The sequence below is a fragment of the Prionailurus viverrinus genome, chromosome E1, assembly GCF_022837055.1.
Source record: "Prionailurus viverrinus isolate Anna chromosome E1, UM_Priviv_1.0, whole genome shotgun sequence".
Lineage (NCBI taxonomy): Eukaryota > Metazoa > Chordata > Mammalia > Carnivora > Felidae > Prionailurus > Prionailurus viverrinus.
In genome coordinates this window covers 19,254,262-19,273,416 of record NC_062574.1, presented here as the reverse complement: position 1 = coordinate 19,273,416, position 19,155 = coordinate 19,254,262, and the positions used below count along the sequence as shown (strand labels likewise).

At 38.8% G+C, this 19,155-nt stretch overlaps 2 protein-coding genes across 8 annotated transcripts in view; one reads left to right on the top strand and one right to left on the bottom strand.

Moving 5' to 3' along the window:
• NF1 (neurofibromin 1) overlaps window positions 1-19,155 on the bottom strand; it is a 248,199-nt gene that overhangs the window by 65,112 nt on the left and 163,932 nt on the right. The gene's annotated exons all lie outside the window — the stretch shown is intronic.
• OMG (oligodendrocyte myelin glycoprotein) lies at window positions 4,257-8,038 on the top strand. Its single transcript, XM_047831819.1, has 2 exons — window positions 4,257-5,393; window positions 6,233-8,038. The coding sequence occupies exons 1-2, from the start codon at window positions 5,391-5,393 to the stop codon at window positions 7,559-7,561; spliced, it is 1,332 nt and encodes a 443-aa protein (XP_047687775.1). The 5' UTR covers window positions 4,257-5,390; the 3' UTR covers window positions 7,562-8,038.

The following is a 19,155-nucleotide window of genomic DNA, read 5'->3' as shown; positions in this document are numbered from 1 at the left end:
GTGCTGTAATTGTTATTACCTAGATCTAATCAAAAAGTAACGTAGCAAAATATTTGGGCACCTATGGTTAAAACATTATAATAATCATGCACTGTGATACTTATACCTGATTAGACAAATGGAATGCAAAGTCCAGAAATAGACTCAAATCTCAAATCAGTGGAAGAAATATGGGGACAATTGGATAGACATTTGGAAAAAGATAAAATTGGATCCATACATTAGGATAAGCACCAAACAGACCAGAGATATAAATATAAAACATGAAATTATATAAGTAATAGAATATGAGAATTGCTTTATAACCTGGAAGAAAAAAATCTTCCCAGCTGAGACTCAAACTCCAGAAGCAATAAAAAGAAAAGGAAAATCCAATTATATAAAAAACTTTTAACTGTCAAAAAACAAAAAACAAATTCCACTGTAATAAAGTCAAAGGCAAACTGGAAAAAATTTGCAACCATAAGACAAAGGGCTAATATTTCCGAATTAAAAAAAAAATTCTATTTGGGGGGAAGGAAGGACCCACAACAACATAGAAAAAAATGTCCAAAATGTAAAAGACAGTCACAGAAGAAAAACTTTTAATGGCTCCTGAAAACAGAAAGATGTACAACTTTCTTCAAATTAGAGCACTGTATTTAAAATTACCCTGAGATACTGATCCCAGCGGATTGCTATAAATCCAACAGTTCAACAACAAAGTGTATGGTGAGGTGACAGAGAATGACACTGTGATTCACTGTTGAGGGGGCTGCAGAATGGTATGGACTACACAGAAAAATGCGGTGATATCCAGACAAATTCCAAATGCATTTACCTTTTCACCAAGCAATCCTACTTCTAGGAATCTTTTTCAAAGATTCACCGGACAAAAAATGAAGTTACTTAGGTGCCAGGGTATTCACTGGCATTATCTGTAACAGCAAAAGTCTGGTAACAACACAGATGTTCATAATAGGGATGCTGGAATAAACCATGGTAAGTACAATCCCATAAAGAGTACTAAGCATTGTGAAATGAATGTGAAAGATCTCTATTTGCTGATGGGAAATGATCTTCAAGATATATTAAGGAAAAAAAGAATAAGATGTATAACAGCATATTTAGTATACAGCCCTTAATACAAGCAAAGGGAATAAGAACATACAATACATACATATTTTAATATGTTTGCAAAAAAAAGACAGACAGTTAATATAAAACCAAAAGTTAATACAAATAGTCACCACCAATAGGAGGAAGAATAGAATAGGGTGAAGGGGACACAGAAGCAAGATTTCTCTGAATATATCTTGTTTTGACTTAAGCAGTCCCTAAAAACTATTAACTAATAGAAACAAAAAACCCAACTTTATGTAAAGTTGGTGACATAAACAGAGAAAAAAACATTATTTCAAGTTGTATTAGACAACAGAATGGACTATACATCCTTAGTGAATTATATTCTAAGAACAAAAAGAACTACAAAGAAATCTTAAATTTTATTCAATAGTGTGTAATCTGTCTCTAGCAATACGGGCATTATTTGAAACTATTGTACGATGATACGAATGAACAATTTTGTTAATGCTGTTAGGAACCATTTATAGGAAATATGGTGGACAGAGAAACAAATTAAATGTTTACAAGGAAGCAAACATAAATCCAGAAGGAATAAATGAGTTCTGGCAACAAGCCAGTGGCATGGGAAAAAAAGGGGTGGGGAGGTGGGACAAGAAACTGATCCACATGGGTTCTAACCTGATCATTTCTATCTTGTCAGTTCATCCATGCCATTAAATACTTTGCTGAGTACTCTTGTTTCCAGCAGAAAATTCAGTCTGAATAGCCAACTATGTTACTAAAAACAGAAAATGTAGTACTTTGACTCTCAAATAAGCATGACAGATATTACGAGTATAAGAAATGAAGAAATGAAGGGGCGCCTGGGTGGCTCAGTCAGTTAAGTGTCAAACTTCAGTTCAGGTCATGATCTCACGGCTCATGGGTTCAAGCCCCCTATCAGGCTCTGTGCTGACAGCTTGGAGCCTGGAGCCTGTTTTGGATTCTGTGTTTCCCTCTTTCTCTGCCCTTCTCCCGCTCATGCACTGACTCTCTAAAAAATAAACAACCCCCCCCCCCCCAAAAAAAAAGGAAGAAAGAAAAAAAGAAAGACAGACAGACAGGGGTGCTAGGGTGGCTCAGTTGGTTAAGCGCCCAACTCTTGGTTTCAGCTCAGGTCAGGACTTTGCATTCTGTATTAGCCCTGCACTGGGCTCCGTACTGTCAGTGCTTGAGATTCTCTCTCCCTCTCTCTCTCTGTCCCTCTCAAAATGAATAAACGTAAAAAAATATTTTTTTTAGGGGCGCCTGGGTGGCTCAGTTGGTTAAGCATTCGACTCTTGGGTTTGCGCTCACGTCATCATCTCACAGTTTGTGAGTTCAAGCCCTGCATCAGGCTCTGTGCTGTCTCCCTCTCTCTCTGCCTCTCCCCTGCTCACGCTGTCTCTCTCAAAATAAACAAACTTAAAAATATACATAAGAATAAAAAAAATTTTTTTTTAAGAAATAAAGACAAACTACTGTACTCTTATGGTGATGAGCACTAAGTATAGAATTGTTGAATCACTATACTGTACACCTGAAACGAATAGAACACTGTATGTTACCTATACTGGAACCAAGATTTAAAAACTTCATAAAAATATAAAATGGGAATCAGTAAAAAAAGAAAAAAAAAAAAGACAGACAGACAGACCGAGTGGGCTTCTAAATTGTTGATTACCATGGGACAGTTGTTCCCTGGCAGGGCAATCTGTTACACCTTTCACAAGGTTGGGGTAATATATCCTAGGACAGGGCATTTCACAAAAGAGTATGTTAAATGAATATACCGCTTAGTCTCTAGAATATAATAGTTGCTTCAATAGCTGGAACTCCTGACTTGACAGACTTATCTAAAATGCAATTTGTCTGAAATCGTATCTAAAATACGTTGTAACAAACACTTAAGGCTATACAAAATTATTTGAGTAATAGTAATATATGGTATTATTTTACTTGATGAGAGCTTCCAAAAACATAAGGGCAGATTGTTACAATTCAAATATATTAAAAATGTTTCCCCTTTATCTTTTTGAAAATTTTATAATAATCTTTGAATAATAGGAAGCAATTTGGTTATGTCCCCAAACTTGAAATGAGAAATACTGTCACTACCATCGTATTAGAATTTTCTAGTATATACAGCAGAATCTAATCTCAATAAAGCCTAAACCCAAATTCATTTGAGTCCGTAAGTTAATGAAATAACATGTTCCTGGTTTCAGAAAAAAAAAAGTACTGGTAAGTATAATGGGACTGGGTAATTCTATTTCCACACTGATGTAATGAGACTTCCTAAAATTGTAACAGAGATTTAGGTGTCTGGTAAGCTGACCCTCAGTCTCATCCCTTGAAGTATAACAGTATATACAGGAGCTAAAATGTAAGAAATCTAAATGTCAAAACAATCGTTCTCTATTTCCACAATATTGCTGAACGTAGTATTTTTAACACATTACTTTTAAGCACTAAGATTGATGACTGGTTTCTGAAATCCATAGAAAGAATCTTATTAAGAGTCCAAGGGTGAACTCTCCAAGTAAAGTGGGAATAAAGCACCTAATCAATAATAAATCTCTAACACTGCAGACTTTGAAAATATAGATATTTTTTGAGGAACGTGAATTTTATACAAAAGGTGACTCTTAGAGTATAGTTTCTTTTCTAAGAAAATAAACTTCAAATTTTAATATAATAAATTCTGTTTGGGGTAAAATCTGGGGCAAAGGAATGGCAAATTTAGAGAAAAACAAAGGATTAACAACAAGGCATAAGGAGATCTTCTTTACATGTAACATGCTAAGAATTGGTTTTTAAATAGTAACAATTTGCTAATGAAAATCCCATAACTTTATTTGCTTTCTTTTCTAAGGTAAAGTGGATATTCTGGGAATTAGATTTGAGCTTTTACAGATTATTCATACAATCAATCCACTAAAGGGTGAAGCAGAAGCTACTACAAATCTAGTCACATTTTCTAAAACTCATGACCAAAGTTTTGCCTTTGACGTTATTTTGTGCAATTTTATTTCTTTAAAAAAATTTTTTTAATGTTTATTATTTTTGAAAAACAGACGGAGCACAAACAGGGGAGGGCAGAGAGAGAGGGAGACACAGAATCTGAAGCGGGCTCCAGGCTCCGAGCGGTCAGCACAGAGCCCGACATGGGGCTCAAACTCACAAACCCTGAGATCAGGACCTGAGCTGAAGTCAGACGCTCAACTGACTGAGCCACCCAGGCTCCCCTATGCAATTTTAAAACTATAAATTGCTTTCTCAGTAAGGCAAAATGTGAAACATTCTGAAGAAATCACCTAAAATTGATACAATTATTTTTAAAACACAAAATCAAATGAATACACGGTCACTCCTGTTGTATCGAAGATGTCTCTGGACGGAACAATACATATACCCACTCACTAAACGAAGTTGAGTTGCATAGAGAAAAAAGATCCTTAACCTAAAAGACATAAAATAAAACATGTTTATCTGACCATATGAATTTAACTAAAAGCATGAGATGCTCATTTAAAAATGTAGTCTTGCTTATGTGTGGTCTGGGCTAAATGATCCTTTGTACCAGAAAGATAATGACAAAATAACCCCATATGTAAGTACTTCGGTACTTCCGAAAAAGGAAGATTGAAGTGGTTGATAAATCTGAAAAGCTGATTATACATAATAATCAGCATGTTGGGGGAGCACACGAAAATGAAACATAGATTGTATTCTGTTATTTTAAAAAGTGACAGGACAACTGAACCATTTTAGAAGAACATGAAAAGGCAGGAGTTAAAAATAGTTAAATTAACAGCTTAGAAAAGGACGGTCAAGTTCGTGTTCAACATTTTCCAACGTGTAAAAAGAATAAGGAGTAGAGGCTTTAAAAAGAGAACCGCACATTCTTCATGAGGCAATGTCAGAATGTGGAACCTGAGCTCAAATACACAGAAATGAGTGAGGGCCAGGTCTAATGGGCACGAGGCACCACATCCTCTGGCAGACTGGGAGGTAGATGGGCATGCTCCATGCTGTAAATTAAAAAAAAAAACAAACAAACTTGGGGGGCCCATTTTGTTGCGTGTGCACCTCTTGCACTAAATTTGAGTCAGCACCAATGACAGCGCTGCAGTCCTCTGTGGACTGATCAGGTGGCTGCAGAGCTCGGGCTCACAGCCGCACAACGCAGCTGAGCGGGCAAGCACAGCCCACAGCCAGAAGCGGCTCCCACTCTCCAGAGCAAGGCGACCTTTAAAGCTTAAGTTTCCCGGAGAAAATGAGATGCTGCTGCTGAAGACGACACTATGGTAAGCTGTTATTTAGATCAGTAAAAGACTGACTTGGGAATTTTTTTCCTTTTATTAAAGAAAAAGTCAACGTGAGGATTGAATATATATTCAGTAGCAAGCAAGTGCATGCACCAGAAATTTGCTGCAGTGTCAGTGGAGGGGTTTCTTTTTAATATTCATTCACTTTGTAAATATACACGCTGCTTTCTTTTAGAATCGGCACTGAAATATACATAAAAAAATCACTATAAAATGGGAGGTTTAAATTATGGTATTCGTCTGAATTTTTCAAGTGCCTTGAAATGTTTTGCTAGGACATATTTATCCCAAAGAGACAAAGATGAATTTCAAAGTACTGTCTTAATATCTAAATCAAATCTTACTCTATACACAATATTGACTATTACATTACCGCAGAGATTTAAAAAAAAAAAAAAAACAAAAAAACAAACCCCAGGCACGACAGCCATTTTTTCCTATCTGAGTAAGAAGGGATATTCTCAAAAAGAGTAACAGCTTAAGATTCTGACTCTCTATTTGCAGAGAATGCCATTTTGTAATTTTAAGGCTCTGGGAAGATAAATAAGAAAGACTGGTAAAGGAAGGGAAAAAAGAAGGGAGAAAATACAGGAGCAAGTAGGGGGAGAGAGTCCCTCTCTACCACATAGCCCCAATTGAAGGATTAAGCATTTGGACTATAAATGAAGGGGAGCTTTGTTAGTTTAATCACTGGAACAATTATAAAAGGACTCAACAACAACGAGGTTTATTGAAAATTTTGCCTAATGCTAACTGACCCATGCAGATGCCTAATTGTGTTTGCATATTAAAAGAAGGGTGTATCTGTTTGTTTCCAGGCTTTGATGGAATATCAGATATTGAAAATGTCTCCCAGCTTGTTCATCCTTCTGTTTCTGACACCTGGTATTTTATGCATTTGTCCTCTCCAATGTATATGCACAGAGAGGCACAGGCATGTGGACTGTTCAGGCAGAAACTTGACTACATTACCATCTGGACTGCAAGAGAATATTATCCATTTAAATCTGTCTTATAACCATTTTACCGATCTTCATAACCAGTTAACCCAATACACCAATCTGAGGACCCTGGATATTTCAAACAACAGGCTCGAAAGCCTGCCTGCTCAGTTACCCCGGTCCCTCTGGAACATGTCTGCTGCTAACAACAACATTAAACTGCTTGACAAATCTGATACTGCTTATCAGTGGAACCTTAAATATCTGGATGTTTCTAAGAATATGCTGGAAAAGGTTGTTCTCATTAAAAATACACTGAGAAGTCTTGAGGTTCTCAACCTCAGTAGTAACAAACTGTGGACAGTTCCAACCAACATGCCCTCCAAACTACATATCGTGGACCTGTCTAACAATTCCTTGACACAAATCCTTCCAGGAACATTAATAAACCTGACAAATCTCACACATCTTTACCTGCACAATAATAAGTTCACATTCATTCCAGATCAAGCTTTTGACCAACTCTTTCAGTTGCAGGAGATAACCCTTCACAATAACAGGTGGTCATGTGACCACAAACAAAACATCACTTACTTATTGAAGTGGGTGATGGAAACAAAAGCCCATGTGATAGGGACTCCCTGTTCTAGCCAAATATCATCTTTGAAGGAACATAGCATATATCCCACACCTTCTGGATTTACCTCAAGCTTGTTCACCCTAAGTGGGATGCAGACAGTGGACACCATTAACTCTCTGAGTATGGTAACTCAGTCCAAAGTGACCAAAACCCCCAAACAATACCGAACGAAGGAAACAACGTTTGGTGCCACTCTAAGCAAAGACACCACCTTTGCTAGCACCGACAAGGCTTTTGTGCCCTACCCCGAAGATACATCCTTAGAAACCATCAATTCACACGAAGCAGCAGCTGCAACTCTAACTATTCATCTCCAGGATGGAATCGTTACAAACACAAGCCTCACTAGCTCAACAAAATCGTCCCCAACACCCATGACCCTAAGTATTACTAGTGGCATGCCAAGTAATTTCTCTGAAATGCCTCAACAAAGCACAACCCTTAACTTCCGAAGGGAAGAGACAACCACAAATGTAAAGACTCGCTTACCTTCTGCGGCCAGTGCTTGGAAAGTCAACGCTTCATTTCTCTTGATGCTCAATGCTGTGGTCATGCTGGCTGGCTGAGGGGCCGCGGCGTTTGAAGCCAATGAAAGAGCTCCCCCCTGATGTACAGTTGGGAAAATATGCCCCTATCTAACCAGTGATTCAAGCTACATAAGTATTCGAGAAAGCCAGTCTCACAGTTCTGACTCTGATGTACACGAAGTAACTTGTCTTAAAGAAAAGAAGTGCACAATGTCTCGGTACTCGCTGCTATTTTACCGTCTTAAGTAACACGACTGAGTTTCTTTCTTTTTAATGAAATGTTTTCTTTTTGAGGCTTCAATTTACTGCACAAAATGTAAAGCATCTAAACTTTAATATGTATTTTATGTATGTTTACACTGTCAAACATCTGGGAAAAAAAAAAATAAAAGGTCTATGCTCATAATTGTGTCATTTGGCTTTCTAGTCAGACCAACTTAATCTTTTCAGTGTAATTGAAATGACCGAACCATTTTTGTCCTAGGGTACTCTGGTAAAGTCTGTGGGGTAAACGAAATAAATGTTGGAGGTATCCAAGCATTTTGCCACTAAAGTGTAACTGTGTTTGCTACCCCATGAATGGTTATGCCACATCATTATTTTACACACAAGCCATAATTGTTTCAAATCTAAATGATGTCCTGCTTCTGAGGAACTCTTGGCTACTTTACAGATTATATAATGGACAAAAGCTCTTCAAAAAGCTAGAAGACACTAGGCTTTGCATTTTAATCAGGAAAGTTTAACGGCTTTGTTTTTTGCATTTAAGGAAAGTATTAAAAATATCATAAAAAGTCTGGCTTTACAGATATGTAAAGGGACAGCTTTAGCGCATATTTAACAGACCATTTACTAATGAAAAATTTACACATTTACAAAATGAAAAGTCTTCTACGTATAGGAGAGGGAAATTTACCTTTTGTACGTCGGATGTCAGAATCTGATTTACCTCAATTAAAAATAAGGACAGATTCGGGATAAAATCCTGAGGGTCTAACAAACATGGGCACTACTAAGGAAGAAACAGGCAAGGAGAAAGGGAAGAAAAGACGGGATTCATCTGGTGCCACAACTGGGTGATGAACCCAATACAACACACAATATAGGACTAGGGCTGGGCCTAAGACCGATGTTCACACTCCAAATCAAACTGCACTGGGCACAGCTAGAAGAAAATGGCGAATTTTCTACAAATACAAAAAAGAAAGCCACCTTATGAATTAGAGACGAACAAAAGTAATAGCCACGAGTCAGAAAAAGAAGCCCTGAAACAAGGCTAGATTAAAATGCAAGACAGCATAGCTGAAATAGGCCACAAATGAGGGATTTAAATTGTGAGACATAAGGAAGGCTCTATTTCAAGCAATTCCTAGAGTTGGAAGAGTCCAGAAAGAAACTCTGATGCTCCTTCCTAGGAAATTTTAAAATAAGACAAGACTTCTTTCCAGGTTTGGGAACCTTTCTATTTGGAGAGACAGAAAAGGAATAACCCTCTAACGCACTCTTTTGGTTTTAAAGGCCCGGGCTTATGGGAAAACTACTGTTAAGCTTCAATAAGGCTATTTATTTCTCTCCTAGGCTGACTAGTACAGTGGCTCTTAAACATTCCCCTGCTCCAGCAAACCCAACTCACCATGTCAGGGAATCTCACCGTGAAGAAAGGGGGTTATTTGAAAAAGTCCCCTAAATGATTTTAAAATTCATTACCTTTCTAAATGGGCAAGCTGCTTCCACTCCTCCTCGTCACTGACCTAGTCGCTTTGCCAGCGATGGTAAAGACTACTCACTTACGGAGTGCCTGGGTGGCTCAGTCGGTTGAGCGTCCGACTTCGGCTCAGGTCATGATCTCACGGCTCGTGAGTTCTCGAGCCCTGCGTCAGGCTCCGTGCTGACAGCTCAGAGCTTGGAGCCTGCTTCTGATTCTGTGTCTGCCTGTCTCTCTGCCCGTAACCCACTTGCATTCTCTGTCTCTCTCAAAAATAAATAAACATTAAAAAAAAAAAAAAAAGACTAGTCACTTACACACCCTCCTCTACCAAACACTTATGTCAGGTTTCTGAAACACATAGAGTGAGCTTCCCAACAAGTAGGTTTCTTAGATGTCTTTTACTCTGAGGGTGCCAAAAATACAATGCTGTCTTAGAAGTGCTACAGGGACAAGTGACAAGAAGGTGAAATTATGGATTACAGCATTAGTAGCATCTATGGATTACACCAATCTTCCTGACTTGTCTGCAAAACGCAAAGGAAAAAACGGAGTAAATTTACAAGTCAACTACACAGATTTCAAATCCTTAGAAAGAAGTATTACCTAGCCTTAATTAGATAAACTTCCTTCTAAGGAAATTGTGTTCTTATCATTTTTAATGGAGGAGGACTCATTATTTGCCTCTAAGACAAGAACTCCTGTATTACTGGCTCCATAAACATTTCAAAATACATTAGTCCTCTCAAGCTCATTAGATATATATCCATCCATTCATCCACCCCTCGGGCTTAATTCTATTTTATAAGTAACTTTTGTTTCTCACCAGTCAAGAGGATCCTAATAAGAGCACAAATACAAAGTAAATGCAATAAGGGATAAAATAGCAGGGAAGCATGTGTCTAAAGTTCTAGGCCTAAATCCTGCTTCTGTCACTTCTCAGCTGTACAATCCCGGCCATGTTACCGCTGCTCAGGGTCAAGGTTTCCTCATGTCTAAAATGGACTAGCAGAACTTATTCATAGTGTTTTTCTTGAGGATCAAATGGTATAATTCACAGACAGCCTTATCATACTGTCGTGCTCCCCCCCCCCCCCCCCACATTCTATATGCAGTAATGTTGCTGCTGCTGTTGTTAGGGTTATTATTATTATGGATATGCCCAAGCCCAATGCTTTTGAGAAATGCAGGTAGGAATACCCAAGCTCCACACCTTAACAGCAACAGAATGAAAGGGTGTGCTGGCTTCAGTCGCTGCTTTTCCACCCTCCAGAGTTCAGGTTCAGATGTATGAGTGGAATAGGGATGCAGAAGAAAGAGAAACACTCACTGTCACAGCAGAAGAAGATGTCCTCTGTGGCTAAATTAAAAGATCACAAGTATGTGCTATTCAATAACCTTCCATAACAATGCTCCGAAGCAGCAGCAAATTCCTTTAACCAACACCAAAGATGTCAAATGAAAGTCAACCTCAAATCGTTTTTAACATTATTCCTTATGCAATGCGTTTTAAGAACTAGACAAAGAATGAGAGCATGCATGGCAAACTACCAGCCAGCATCACAGTTAAAAGTGACAAGTTATATTTCTATTAAAATCAGAATCAGAACAACGATGCCTATTTTGTCATCAATCTTTTCAACATTATTTGGGACATTCCAGAACAGGAATAACAGATACAATTATATGGAAATACGAAACAAAATTATTACTATTAATAAACTGAAATAATGGTCTATCCAAAGGATTCCTCAGGAATGCCTTCAAAAGAATAACCTTAAATAACAAAAAGCATATGGAAACATGAAGGATTTTCTTGTGTGTTGGCAACAGATAGTTAGAAAATTACAGAAGAAAGATACCGTTCATTGCAGCAACAACAAAGCAAATATACAATGCCTGAAATAACATTCACATGAAATGTGCAGGACCGAATGGGGGAGAAGCTAAAAAAGCATTAATGCGAGGTATTAGCTGAAACTTGATGAAGACGATACACAAAGAGCTCTCCATTCATTTATTCTTTCACTCAACAGACATTTATTCAGCACCTGGAATCAAGGCTAAGTACACGAGACACACCTTGAGTGGTATCGCAAAAATGAGATTATTTCCGGTATAATTCGTGGATTAAACCAACTCTGACAAATATATTCCAATGAGATTCTTTTTGAGACATGACATAAAACACTTCAAGTCACCTGGAAAAATAAATAGGCAAGAACAGAAAAAAGGAAGACACAGTAGAGGTATCTTACACATTCTCTGGAGGAGAACCCTTCTAAGACAAAATAGTAGGGACATAAAAATAGAAAGGCAGACAGCCACAGCACAGATATGCAAGCACAGCCAGAGTACTGTGCACAGAAGAGAGAATTCTAAGGACTTCCATGTCCTCACAGGGTTGTTGAGAGGAGTGAGGGCAAAATGAGATAATTCATGTAACATGCTTAGAACAGTGCCTACCGCATAGGAAATTCCCAAACATTGTTCACTTTAGAAGGAAAAAAAAAATCACAAATCAAAGGGCAAGGGTCAGACTCAGTATTAAGAATACTGGGGAAACTGGAAAACAGCCTACTTCAACACTCACTTCACGTGATACACCTACACAGCAAGCTAAAAATGAGAACATTAAAAAAAAAAAAAAAGGAAGTCTTAAAACCAGCAGAAGAATTTAAACATATTTATAAATCTCTGGGAGACCTTTTTTTTAATTAGGAAAGGGGGGAAAAATCACAAAGAAATTATCAACGGATTTGTCTATATAAAACTCCCAAGTTTCTTTATGTGGAAGTAATGAGCTGAATAAAAATATTCAAAGAGAATACCATAAAGGAGATTGTTCATCAAAAGCTTACAAAATTGATAAGAAAAATATTTAGATTCCCAATGGGTAAATGGGCAAAGGACATAAGCAGAACACTTAAAAGACAGGAAGTATCCTGACTGAAAAGTATATGGACCTAGGGACTACCACATAATGACTGAAAATGAAAACAAAATGGGATACCATTTTCATCATTAATTCAGCAAGCAATCTTTAAGAAACAGAAATGAAGGTCAGGGAAGCCATCACGAAATAACCACATTCACATGTTGGCACCACTTCTTTGAACGGCAACTGGCAGCCGTGAGGAGGAAACAGCTACCCTGAGCTGCTGCCTAGGCGTCTGGCAGTAGGACAACCCCGCACACACGCAGAGTCTGGCCCTCTGGATAAGGACCCGAGCTTAGGATTTCCACCACCAGTTCCTGCTTTGCTTTTCCTGGTGCACATTGTTAAATAACTACTCAGAGTTGGGCCCGTGAAAAGTTAGTGACTGTCGTCCCAACCACCTTCTAAGTAACAGGTGCTTGTTACCCTGTGCTGTTTCCTGCTTGCCGGTAAGCCGGGACGGAAGCATGCCTTCCTCCAGCTCATTGCGCCCAGCCCCCTGAACACTTCTGGGATCCCTAAGTAATACATCTTTTGACCTTACTTCCTTTGTGTGAGTGTGCCAAAACAAATCAAATCAAAACCACCCCAGGGTTCTCACTTCCCCAAAGTGGAAGCTCAGGTGCTTAGGGAGCTACCTGCCAGCACCATGTGTGTGGTTTGTGCAGGTCATAATCCACAGAGTCCTTTTTTCCCCTTAAATCCCTCCTCTTTTTACAACACAATGTTATGTTAGTTTGAAGTATACAACACAGTGATTCAACAATTCTATACATTACTCAATGCTCCCCATAATAAGTGCAGTCACCATACAGTGTTACTACAATATTATTAACTGTATTTCCTATTTCCTTTTCATCTCCATGACTCATTTATTTTCATAATGGAAAGTTTAGACCTCTTATTCTCCTTCATCTATTTTGCTCATCTCCTAATGCACCTCCCCTTTGGCAACCACCAGTTTGTTTTCCGTATTTAAAAGTCTGTTTGTTTGTTTTGTTTTGTTTTGTTTTTGATTCCACATAGTGAGATCATATGGTATTTATCTTTTTCTGCCTGGCTTATTTCACTTAGCCTAATACCTTCTAGGTCCATCCATGTTGTCACAAAGATGTCATTCTTTTTATGGCTAATATTCCTTTGTGTGTATGAATGTATGTAGGTGTGTGTGTGTGTGTGTGTGTGTGTGTGTGTGTGTGTGTATTTATATACCACATCTTCTTTATCCACTCACCTATCAATGGGCACTTGGGATGCTTCCATACTGGCTTTGTAAATAACGCTGCGAAAAACATAAGGGTGCATCTATCTTTTCAAATCAGTGTTTTCATTTTCTTTCGGTAAATACCCATTATGGTATAACCTGCGTATTCTTAATGTAATACACCAGCTACAGGCCTCCCAACACAACAATGTTCAAAAACCTAAAATATTTTAACCTTTAACCTAGTAAATTCTAGGTCAATTCTTTCTAACAGCAGGAAAAATGGAAACAATGCTAAATACCGTTAGGACATTAGGTAAGTAGATCATGATCCCACTGACCAGAATATTATGTGTCCAATGAGAATATTTATGAAGAGTTTTTGAAGTCTGAAATGTGGAGAATGCAAAAACTAGAAAGCAAAAATTATAGGATATAAACATATAGAACTGTATATTAAACACAACAAAAAAGAGATCTATACCAAAATGCTAATACTGTATACCAAGTACGTTTTATTAACTGCTTTGTCCTTGAAAAATGCAAGAGATCTAAAAAAAGAACTATTGAGACAGCTGTCCAAGAGATCTAGGTCAAGGAGGAAAACAAGAAAATGGGAAGACGAAAAATGAACTGTGAATGGGAAGGGGTGGTCAAGACACGAGAGGGCATCATGAAATGAAGACCAGAGACAGAGAAACATAATCACCATTCTTGGAAGCACATTCACAGGCACACCTCATTTTAGTGGGCTTCACTTTACTGCACCTTCATACACAGTGCGTTTTCTCATATTGGAGGTTTGTGGCCACCCTGTACTGAGCAAGCCTATTGGCGCCATTTCTCCTACGGCACTTGCCCACTTCGCGTCTCTCACATTTTGGTAATTCCTCCCAATATTTCAAACTTTTTCTTCGTAATTATGTTTATTATGGTGACCTGTGATCAGTGATCTTTGATGTTACTACTATATTTGTTATGGGGTGCCCAGAACAGCATCCACATAAGATCGTGAATTAATAAGTAAATGTGTGCATTGTGTCCCTACGACCACTTCCTTTCCTTAGGCCTCCCAATTCCTAGAGACACAACAATATTGGTATTAGGGCAATTAACGACCCTGCAGTGGCCTCTAAGCATTCAAGTGAAAGGAAGCGTCACATGTCATTCACTGTAAGACAAAAGCTAGAGGTAATCAAGGCTAGTGAGGAAGGCATGTCGAAAGCCAGGACAGGCTGAAAGCCAGGCCTTTGTGAATGCGAGGGAAAAGTTCTTGAAGCTACTACAGCGAACACACAAATGATAGGAAAGTGAAACGGCCTTGTCACTGATATGGAGAAAGTGTTAGTGGTCTGGAGAGATGATCAAACCAGCCACAACATTCCCTTAAGCTAAAGCCTAATCTAGAGCAAGACCCAACCCCTCTTCAGTTCTATGATAGTTGAGAGAGGTAAAGACGCTGCAGAGCTCCCTTTGAAGCTGGCAGAGAAGTTACTTCATGAGGTTTAGGAAAGAAGCCATGTCTGTAACACACAAATGCAAGGTGAAGCAGGTGCTCATGGAGAAGCTACAGCAAGTTCTCCAGAAGGTCCAGCTAAGATCATCCTGAAAGGCGGCTGCAGTAAACAGCAGATTTTCAGTGTAAGTGCAACAGCCTTCTCTTGGAAGGAGATAACATCTGGGACTTTTTGTAGAGAAGTCAGTCAAGAGACAGGCTGACCCTCTTGTTAGGGGCTAACACAGCAGGAGACTAAGTTGAAGCCAATGCTTATTATTATAATTTTTTTAACGTTTATTTTTTTGAGACAGAGAGAGACAGAACATGAACAGGGGAGGGGCAGAGAGAGAGGGAGACACAGAATCTGAAACAGGCTCCAGGCTCTGAGCTGTCAGCACAGAGCCGGACGCAGGGCTCGAACTCACGGACCGTGAGATCATGACCTGAGCCGAAGTCAGACACTTAACCGACCAAGCCACCCAGGCACCCCACAGCCAATGCTTATTTATAATTCTGAATATCCTAGGGCACTTAAGAATGATGCTAAATCTACTCTGCCTGTGCTCTACAAATGCAAAAACAAAGCCTGAATAACAGCACATCTGTTTACAACATGGTTTTACCGAATATTTTAAGCCCACTGTTGAGACCTGCTACTCAGAAAAAAAGATTCAAGATATTACTGTTTGCTGGCAATGCACCTGGTCACACAAGAGCTGTGGTGGAGACAGACAATGAGATTAATGTTGTTTTCGTGTCTGCTAACACAACATCCATTCTGAAGCCCAATGGATCAAGGAATAATTGTGACCTTCAAGTCTTATTTAACAAATACATTTCATAAGGCTATAGCTGTCCCAGACAGTGATCCTGTGATGGATCTAGACAAAGTCCATCAAAAACCTCCTGGAAAGGAGATACCATTCTAGAAGCCATTAAAAACATTTGTGGTTCGGGGCACCTGACCGAGTCGGTTAAGGGTCTAAGTCTTGATCTCAGCTCAGGTTTTGATCTCAGGCTCTGGAGCTCAGGCCCTGCGTTGGAAAGAGGTCAAAATATCAAGACAAACAGGAGTTTGGAAGAAGTTGATTCCAACCCTCATGGATGGCTTCAGGGATTTCAAGTGGAAGAATTCCACCGAAACAGATTCTTCAGTGGAAGAATTAATGGCAGATGTGGTGGAAACAGCAAGAAACTTAGGATTAGAAGCAGAGCCTGAAGATGGGACTGAGCGGCTGCCATCTCCTGATAAAAGCTGAATGGATGGAGATGCTGCTTACGGTGGAACAAAGAGAGCAGTTTCTTCAGTTGGAATCTGCTCCTGGCGAAGATGCTGTGAGGACTGCTGAAATGACAACAAAGGATCTAGAATATGCCATACACTTTGTTGATAAAGCAGCAGCAGGGTTTCAGAGGACTGACTCCAATTCTGAAAGAAGGTCTACCGTGCATAAAATGCTATCGAACAGCATCAGTGCTACGGAGAAATCATTCATGAAAGGAAGAGTCGATCGATGTGTGAAACTTCATTGTTGTCTTATTTTAAGAAACTGCCACGGCCACCCCAGCTTCAGCAGCCGGCACCCTGATCAGTCAGCAGCCGTCAACACTGTGCAAGACCACCCACCAACGAAGAGATTATGACTCACTGAAAGCTCAAATGATAATTAGCATTTTTAGCATAAAGTGTCTTCAGTTAAGGCATGTACATTGTTATTTTAGGCCTAATATGCTATTGCACACTTAACAGACTACATTCTAGGGTAAACGTAACTTCGACATTCACTGGGAAACCCAAAAATTCATTTGATTCGCTTTACTGTGATACTTGCTTTATTGCCATGGTCTGGAACTGAACCCGCAGAATCTCCAAGCTATGCCTACACATTGTATTAGCTTACTTTAGCACCACATGGTCAGCTGCTGTCAGAATTGTTCCCCAACAAATGTAACCAGACAGACTCTTTTCTCTCCTTAAACAAACAAAACCCCCAAAACATTCAAAAATTTCCCGTATCACAGAATAAAATTTAAACTCTTACTACGGCTTACTTATGGTCAGGCCCTTGCCTTTAGAGCGGCATCCTTAAATTTACCAGTTCCGTTGCTGTATAGTTCAAACAAAGTATCTTTCTGTCCCTCTGGTTCACCGCGCGCTCTCGTGAGCTCTCAGAGATACTGCGTGTCCTCTTTGGTACACTACCTTCCCTCTTCTTCCCCTAGTAAGCCCGGATTCTTCCTTTCGATTTCTGTGTAGAGATCACTGCCTCCTAGGAGTTTGTGGGGTTTTTTGACCATCTTGATCTGAATTTATAAACGAGACAATGAATTAATACAGATCAAAGATGTACCTGGTGCGCTAACAATGACCTACTTAGAACAGACCAAGTTAAACCTCCAAGTCTTATTCTACAGTCTGCGTTTCTTCCACTAGGTCAAAATAATAGCTTCAGAGTCCAGAAAAAGGAGAGATCTAAGAAAAGTTAAGAATGAAGGAAGATTTGGCTAGGTGGCTACTTCTAAGAAATTAGCTCTAGGCAGTGTGAGTTACCTATGGAATAATTCCAAGAAAAAAGGTTAATTCTGAGACCTGTGAACAACTTAGTACCAGTGGATGGCTCAAGGGAAATCAGTCCAAGAAAGAGAAACAAATGCCACTTCCATTGTTACTGTATTAAGCAGATTAGCTTGCTTCACACTTTAAAAAGTGCTGTGCAAAGTGAGGTTTTAAAGAAGCTTAACTTAAAAAAAATGCCATTTTTGGCTCAAAGCCCCAACTCCATTAAACACGTTTAGGAACTAGTTGAGCCATATGCTCAACATACCCATTTATCTTTTCTATAAACCGTGGCTTGATATTATGAATCTGTTGGAAGTTATCGATGAGATGAAAGCACAAAAACTAAGCGCACACACACACACACACACACACACACACACACACACGCAGTAAAAACAGCAAACTATATAGTTGTTTTCTGATCAAAACAGTTCTAAGTGTATTTAAAGCACATTGTGGTTTAACAGAGCATGAGATAAGGTTTTGTTACCCACAGCCTGCGTTGTTACCTTGGGCAAGTGATTAAATGTGCCTTCAGGTAAAAATCTAGTTAAGAACATGTATCCCATATGGGATATGTATTTTAAGGAATACAATAAATCATGTGTATTAAAGCACTTTGTAGGTGCTACATAAATATTTCAAAGATTACTGCTGTCCCTTGTTTCAGAGATTCATGGGTAATTACCAACATCAGAAATGGAAATGACTGAACCCATAATGATACATAATTCCCCATGTATGTAGTTATACTTCAAATAACTAGTTTACAAGGTTATTTATCCCATAGGGAATAAGATTTAGCAGTAAACAATCAGATATCTGGATATTTCATATAGGCATCTCGGTGCCAAGTATCACATAAATCTGATGAAATACTCCATACCAGGAAATGCAGTTTTTCACTCTGCTATTTTGTTGCCCATAGTCACCATCCAAACAAATAAACCAAACGCTTCTGGAAGGCTGAATGACTTGAAATGCCTGTCAAATCCTTGCCTCAACAGAAAATAAACTAAGATTTAATGGCTTTTCGTCCAGAAAGAAAAAATAAATAAATAAATAAAACATCAGTAAGGGAAAACAAGGATGCCATCACCACAATAACCACTGGGAAGGCCCTCGTTTGCCAAACAAAGCCTCAGCAACCACCACTGCGTGTAAGACATTGTGTAATATAAGAGTAACTGGCACACAGCCAGTCCATTTACCAGTTCTATTGCTTAGACATCAGATACTCGGCTGTATTTCCTCACACTGATGGCAAATAAAGCAAAGAAATGTTTAAAAATCATTTCATCTATTGATAAGTTCTGATATTTCCTCATTCCTCACGGCTTTTCTACAACAATTACAAGAAGTCTTCCTTGCTTTAACAAAGCACATACCTGGTGAAATGCTGTACGTCTCTGCCCTGACTCGAAGTTAAAAACAATAAAAGCTGCAGGACATTAAGTATGAACTTAGAGACACTGTTTTCTTCAAACTGAAACACATTTAAATTAACCAAAAGATCAACATGAATTATATCTCAATAAAGCTGTTATTATTAAAAAAACAAATGGCTAGAAGGATAAGAGTTAGGTTACCAAGATGGGCCTTGAATCAAAAATAGGAGTTTGCTCTACATTAAAGGAAGGGCATCCAAAGCCAACGGTAAGATGGCTAGTGTTGTGGAAGCACAAGGCTAGGCATCTAATACACAGTTTGGAGCATCCTCTACAAATG